Source organism: Anolis sagrei, chromosome 1 (genome assembly GCF_037176765.1).
Source record: "Anolis sagrei isolate rAnoSag1 chromosome 1, rAnoSag1.mat, whole genome shotgun sequence".
NCBI classification, from domain to species: domain Eukaryota; kingdom Metazoa; phylum Chordata; class Lepidosauria; order Squamata; family Dactyloidae; genus Anolis; species Anolis sagrei.
Window position 1 is genome coordinate 248,150,285 of NC_090021.1, and position 7,639 is coordinate 248,157,923.

The window sequence follows — 7,639 nt, forward strand, 5'->3', positions numbered from 1 at the left end:
GAACGAGCGCGCACGAGAGAGCGCGCCCGCATGAGAGAGAGAGAGAGCAAGCGAGAGCGCGCAAGAGAGAGAGAGAAAATGACAGAGAGAGCGCGAGAGAGCGTGCAAGAGTGCGAGAGAGAGAGCGGGAGCGAGAGAGCGAAAAAGAGAGAGCTCTCCTCCTCCTCCTCCTCCTCCTCCTCCTCCACCTGGCGCGTCCGCTGTGCTGTGGGGGCTTCCCTTGCGCCACAGCGCCCCCTGCCGACACCTCGAAGCAGCGCTGCGGCGCCCGGCCCAATGCGCGCCTAGGTGCCGAGCCGCCCCCGCTGACCGCTCTCCTCCTCCTCCTCCTCCTCCTCCTCGCGTGGGTCAGCCCCAGGCCGGCGCAGAGGCGATTGGCGTGGGCAGCTGGGCAGGAGGAGGAAGAGGAGGAAAGGGGCGAGGGGAGAGGCAGGCGGGCGGGCGGGCGGGGTGGCGCGGACCCGCCTGGCGGCTTCCCCTCCTTGGCCGGCCTGGCGCTGGGTGTGCGTGGGCGGCCGGGGCTGCGGGTCCGCGTGGGTGCGCGGCCATGCTGTCCAGGAAGGGCATCCTCCCGGAGGAGTACGTGCTGACCCGGCTGGTGGAGGCGGTGCCGGAGCATGCCCGCTACCGGGCTCGGGAGCGGCGGGCCCGCTTCGTGGGCAAGAACGGGTCGTGTAACGTGGCCCACAAGAACATCCGCGAGCAGGGCCGCTTCCTGCAGGACGTCTTCACCACCCTGGTGGACCTCAAGTGGTCGCACACGCTGCTCATCTTCACCCTCTCCTTCCTGTGCAGCTGGCTGCTCTTCGCCATGATCTGGTGGCTCCTGGCCTTCGCCCACGGGGACCTGGACCACAGCACCAGCACGGGAGGGGGAGGCGACCCTGGGGACGGCTTCGTGCCCTGCGTGACCCAGCTGCACTCCTTCACCTCCGCCTTCCTCTTCTCCATCGAGGTGCAGGTGACCATCGGCTTCGGGGGCCGCATGGCCACGGAGGAGTGTCCCGCCGCCATCCTGGTCCTCATCGTGCAGAACATCTCGGGCCTGATCATCAACGCCATCATGCTGGGCTGCATCTTCATGAAGACGGCCCAGGCCCACCGGCGGGCCGAGACCCTGATCTTCAGCAAACACGCAGTGGTGGCTGTGCGTGGGGGGCGGCTCTGCTTCATGCTGCGGGTGGGCGACCTGCGCAAGAGCATGATCATCAGCGCCTCCATCCGCATGCAGGTGGTGCGCAAGACCACCAGCCCCGAGGGCGAGGTGGTGCCCCTCAACCAGGTGGACATCCAGCTGGAGAACCCCGTGGGTGGGAACAGCATCTTCCTGGTCTCCCCGCTCATCATCTGCCACACCATCGACTCCAGCAGCCCCCTCTACGACGTGGCCCCTGCCCAGCTCCACCACCACGAGGACCTGGAGGTCATCGTCATCTTGGAAGGGGTGGTGGAGACCACCGGCATCACCACCCAGGCCCGTACCTCCTACTTGGCTGATGAGATCCTCTGGGGCCACCGCTTCGTGCCCATCGTCACCGAGGAGGACGGGCAGTACTCTGTGGACTACTCTAAGTTTGGCAACACGGTGAAGGTGCCCACGCCCAACTGCACTGCCAGGCAGCTGGAGGAAGACAGCAGCATCATGAAGGCCGTGGTCTTGTCCCCAAAGGCCACTGTCAGGAAGAAGTCGGTGAGGTTGAAGCCCAAGTTTACCATCTCTGATGAACCCTCCTGATGCCCCTTTTGTTACTTGGTTGAGCTCTAGAACCTGACGCAGTAAACATGCTCAGAGAAAGTGCCGGATTTAGAACAAGTGGGGCTCTGCACTAGTTATGAGGCCCCTGACTTGGGCTCTGAAGAAGGTTGAACCGGTAGGCCTCCATTGCCTGCTCTGTGGCATACTCCCATAGACTATCATTATGTCTGGAATCGCTCCAAAATAGAACACCTTCAAATTTAGAATTGCATCACATAAGAAAAATCCATCATAAGATTTTGGGGCAGGAAGATGGGCCCCCTGGTCAACTGGGGGCCATACTTAAGCACAATGGTAAATCCGGCACTGTTCAGAGATTGCCTCTGTTTCTGTTATTCAGGTAGGTAAGGTACCTATTGTGCAAGACAGGCGTCTAAAACGACCTGAGCATCCAGAATCCCTTCCTTTTTGACTTGCAGGGTTATTTGCACAATCTCTTGAGGTGGAGAAACCATCCAAAACTGAAAGATGGCCCCTTTATTTATTTCTTCTTGTTGAGGACACATTTTCTATGTATTCTATGCTGTTATCTCTGCCTCAGCTTTGGAGAAACCAGACCTGACGTTTGGTTGTGTTGTTTTTTTAACTTCTATGCTTCCGGTGATGAAGGAAGCTCAGTTGGTTTAATAAGAAGGAAATCAGTCATTATTTTTTCTGACAACAAAGACTGTAGACACAAGGGTGCCTGTTTACGCTGCCATGCTTCATGTCTTAAGAAATGCACACATTTAAGTGAATGCATAAATAATGTTACAGCTTCTTTCAATGGAAGCAGGTTAGGAGGCAATAGAGTTTTGTGGGACACAGGAATCTTGTAATTTAGTTCGGTTGTCTCCCAGTTCTTGCTTTTTGTAGGAACTGGGAGAAGGAGGCAGCTCAAAATATGAGATGGCAGGGGTTTTGTGGGGGGGGGGGTTGACTTGAGAAACTGCAAGTCACTTCTGGTGTGAGAGAATTGGCCATCTGCAAGGATGTTGCCCAGGACACATCCGGGTGTTTTACCATCCTGTGGGAGACTTCTCTCATGTCCCCACATGAAAAGCTGTAACTGACAGCTGGGAGCTCACCCTGCTCCCCGGATTCGAACCTCCGACCTTTTGGCCAGCAGTCCTGAGGACACAAGGTTTCAAAACGGGTTTATATTGTGCCACCATGACCCTCTGCATGTCCTTCCTCTAACACTACTTTAAACTTTGTTGTGTTTTCACAGGGCCACCTCCAGTGAGATTTGGAGACACATTGTTTCTGGCCTTGTTCATAATAACTGAAATGCAAGATGGAAGCATTCACATCCATCACATTTAACTATTAAAATGGGTGTTGATTCTTTATTTATTAAAACTTGGCCTGTCTTTGATCCCCAAGATTCTTTCCACACTTTTAAAATGGGAAATGTCATTTGAACACCCCCCCCCCCTCCACAAAACCGGGTTGCTGTGGGTTTTCCAGGCTGTATGGCTATGTTCCTCAAGCATTGTCTCCTGACATTTTGCCCATATCTATGGCAGGCATCCTCAGAGGTTGAAGGGTCTGTTGGAAAGTAGGCAAGTGGGGTTTATTCATATATCTGGTAGTATCAAGGTGGTATTAAGGTGGTATCAAGGTAGCCAATTGCAGCATTCCTACTTGCCTCACAACCTCTGAGGATACCTACCATAGATGTGGGCGAAACGTCAGGAGAGAATGCTTCGGGGACGTACAGCCCAGAAAATTCACAGCAACCAGTGATTCTGGCCGTGAAAGCCTTCAACAACACCCCCCCCCCCTCACAATTAATCCATGAGAATGCTTCGATGTAAGTGGGATGTAAAGGATACATAGCAATGACACCTAACTAGCATTAGTCCAACAATATTTTCTAGCAAGTGCCACCTCCCATGAAAATTGGAGACATATTATTTCTGGCCTTGTCACAATAACAGAAATGTAAGACCGGAGCATTTCGTCCATCATACTTAACTACTACATTTGGTGACAATTGTTTTTTTATTTAAAAATAATAGGGCTGCCTTTTATTCCCCAAGTCACTTTTCAAACTTCTGAAATGGAAAATGTAATCCCTGTACAATTATGGGAATTTAAAAAATGTAAATGATACATAACAATAATACCTAACCAGTGTAATTACACTCCCCATACATAGCCTTTGAATCCAACAATACTTACAAGCAAGGAGCCAGAAGGGAAATAAACAACAAGCTCCTGACATTTTGCCTGGCTGTCACATGACCTCATCTGTCAAGTTGCAGTCATGCTTTTTAGTTTGATAGTCAACATAAGAGGGTGGTAGCTGCCCTGGACAGGGTGTTGGATTAAGACCGGAGACACCAGCAGCCAATCCCATGCATTGGGAGACCTGGGGCCCATCACATCCTCTCAACCTAACCTACCTCAAAGGGTTATCACAAAGGTTATAATAGGACAGCCTCCGGGATGGGAGAGCTATTTATCCTGCCTTGCAATGCAACAGAAATAACTGGTGATAACAAGGAATCTACTGTGGAACTTCTCTTTCCACATAATTGAACTGCTTTGATTGCCACATCTGGTTCAGTACTCAGACTTAGGGTGCATCTACACCAGGCTTGAACAAACTTGGGCCGTCCAGGTGTTTTGGACTTCAACTCCCACCATTCCTAACAGCCTCAGGTCCCTTCCTTTTTCCCCCTCAGCCGCTAAGCGGCTGAGGGGGAAAAGGAAGGGACCTGAGGCTGTTAGGAATAGTGGGAGTTGAAGTCCAAAACACCTGGACGGCCCAAGTTTTCCCATGCCTGATCTACACTATATAATTAATGCAGTGTGATGCCATTTAACTGCACAGGATTAATGCTATGGAATCATGAGGGTTGTAGTTTGGTGATGCACTGCACCTATTTGGAAGAGAAGACTAAATAACTTGTAAAACTACAACTCCTGTGATTCCATACCTTTAAGTCATGGCAATGTAACTACCTCATCACACTAGAGAATGAATCCACTTTAAATCCGGTTGCACCCTCCTGCAGAATTCTGAGGTTTATATTTTAGGGAGGAGCCTTCAACAACCTCACTAAACTACAAACCTCAGCATTCTGCAGGAGGCAGAAGCCAGATTTGAAGTGGATTTATTCTCTAGTGTGATAAAGTAGTAAGTCATACATTAATTCTACAGCATAGAAACACCCTTAGAAATGAATTAATTTAACCCAGTAGATGTAATCAAAGTGAGATGAACTTAATTATTTAATATATCACTATAGAAACCAGGCATGCATTAGGCAAAAAGGTATGTAACTATATTAAGGCAAACAATATAAGGATATGACTTGCAATTATGGAATTAAAGTCTTAATGCATGTTTAAAATGAGCATGTGTATGTTTTAATACATTTGCATGCTTCTTAAAATCTTTGTTACATGAATAAAGATGAGGTAGGCACACCAATAAGGCAATATGTTCTGCACCCTTTGCACAATATGAAACAGAAATAGTCTGTGGCATGGCATAAGAGTGAAAGAGTTTAATTTATATTGTGGCAATCCACAATTTTTTTTATTTAAAGCTGTATTTATTAAAAGTCAATAGTGCAACATTAATGCCTTGGATGAAGATCATGGCATGTAATGCAATGAAGGATAATTTTTGATATCTTACCTATCCAATTTGTTTGCAATTTTCTGTGCATTTTTCTACCAGGGGTGCAAGGGCTCTTTAATTTCCTATACAGTCCTATCAGTCTTTACATCTTGCCTCTTTCAATAATTGTTAAACTGTAAAATTGTCATATGAAATTGTTAATTTCAAATGAAAATGAATTGTTTTCACTTTCAAAGGTGCCTTATTCTGCCTTCTTACCAGAATGATTTTTGAATGGTGTCCTTACTGGTTGCTTCATCTCCAAGCCCGCAATTCAGAAACCAAGGGTGCATCTCTGTTGTAGAATTAATGCAGTTTGACATCACTTCAACTGTGATGGCTCAACACTACCAAATCATGAGAGTTGTAGTATGACCATGCCTGCCAAAAAGTCCTGGTGCCTCACAAAGCTACAAACCCTACGATTACAGTTGAAGTGTTGTCAAGCGCAGTAATTCTATAGAATAGATACTCCCTAAGGCCCCTTCCACACAGCTGAATAAAATCCCATTATCTGCTTTGAACTGGAATATATAGCAGTGTGGACTGAGATAACCCAGTTCAAAGCAGATATTATAGGATTTTCTGCCTTGATATTCTAGATTATATGGCTGGTGGAAGGGCCCTAAATCAGAGCACTTGGGCTTACAAAAACCTCTAAATCAGTGATTCCCAACCAGTGGTCCACAACAATGAAAATATGGTCTGCGGCCTCACCATTGCTACATTGTTGCCTCAAAACCAGGATAACTGGTTTCGCAAAACCCTCTTATAGTGTCAAGGCAACAGGGATGTCAGGAGGGATGAGGCTAACTACCCACAAAAGATTACTACTACCACATCAGCTCTAGATTATTAAATACGGGTTTGTCTGTGGGCGAGCAGATGGCGACTACTGGATGCATATGTTACGTATCATAAACTAGAGCTGATGTGGTCTACCCAATGCAATTTTATGAATCAGCACCCCAAATAACCAAACTGAATCTAAAGTTGACCAGAAACAGATTCGTAACCCTTTTGGTACTAATGTTGGGGAGTGGTCCCTCGTCAAAGTGGTCTCTGTTCAAAAAAAGTTGGGAACCACTGCTCTAAATTATTTATGGAGCCAGACCAGTCTGAAACTCAAGTGCATGTTCTTTGTTAAGCTGCAAATGGTTTTATATATTTTCAGAGCACAGAAAATGTTGTCTTCTGTTAGAAGTTTGTAAATGTAAAAACTTTGTGTTTATCCTAATGAAATCAGGTAATTGATCTCTAATGGATTTGAGGACTGTTCATTAAAAATAACCTGATAGACTACTATCTTGTACTCACTTAACTGAGAACAAGAGCCATTAAATTCAGTAGATCTTCTGAGTGGACACACACTAGATTGTACTATTATGCTCATATTTCTTCAGATGCACAAGAAAATATATGTTGCTTGTGATATATGGTTGTTGTCAGAATACAGTGCTACCTATATTATTGTTTTAATATACCAACTTGTGTGTACTCACATCAGGAAAGTTCTGTGACCCTTGTGGTGATGTTTGATAGCCTGTCCCATCATTACTCACTATTGTCTTAGGCCCCTTACAGACAGCTAAATAAAATCCCACATTATCTGCTTTAAACTGGAATATTTGGCAGTGTAGATATTCTGGGTTATATGGCTGTGTGGAAGGGCCCTTAGACTGGTCGGTAAAGGTTTTCCCCAGACATTAAGTCCAGTTGTGTCTGACTCTGGGGGTTGGTGCACATCTCCATTTCCAAGCCAGAGAACCAGTATTGTCCGTGGACACTTCCATGCAGTCATGCGGAAGTGTCCATGGCAGTGGTTCTCAATCTATGGTCCCCAGATGGTTTTGGCCTTCAACTCCCAGAAATCCTAACAGCTGGTAAACTGGCTGGGATTTCTGAGAATTGTAGGCCAAAACACCTGGGGACCCACAGGTTGAGAACCACTGCCGTGGACACTTCCGGCATGACTGCATGGAGCACTGTTACCTTCCCACTGGAGCAGTACCTATTGATCTACTCACATTGTTTTTGCATGTTTTTAAACTGCTAGGTTGGCAGAAGCTGGAGGTTCAAATACACTGCTCCCCGTATTCGAACCTGTGACTTTTTGGTTAGCAAGTTCAGCAACTCATCGGTTTAACCCACTGCACCATTGGGAGCTCCGGCCCTTGGACTACTTGAAGTCAAAGTCAGCAACATCTGGAGAGCCATGTGATCTCCACTCTGGGCCTACCAAATGACAGGTGTGAAAAGAAAAGACA

At 47.3% G+C, this 7,639-nt stretch overlaps 1 protein-coding gene across 1 annotated transcript; it reads left to right on the forward strand.

Moving 5' to 3' along the window:
• The first annotated feature begins 460 nt into the window (after positions 1-460).
• Positions 461-4,442, forward strand: KCNJ11 (potassium inwardly rectifying channel subfamily J member 11). The gene has a single exon (XM_060767846.2). The coding sequence runs from the start codon at positions 548-550 to the stop codon at positions 1,733-1,735; it is 1,188 nt and encodes a 395-aa protein (XP_060623829.2). The 5' UTR covers positions 461-547; the 3' UTR covers positions 1,736-4,442.
• The last annotated feature ends 3,197 nt before the right edge of the window (positions 4,443-7,639 follow it).

What these genes read in the sequence shown, in the direction of transcription:
- KCNJ11 (XM_060767846.2), top strand. Translation starts at nt 548, where the DNA reads ATGCTGTCCAGGAAGGGCATCCTCCCGGAGGAGTACGTGCTGACCCGG.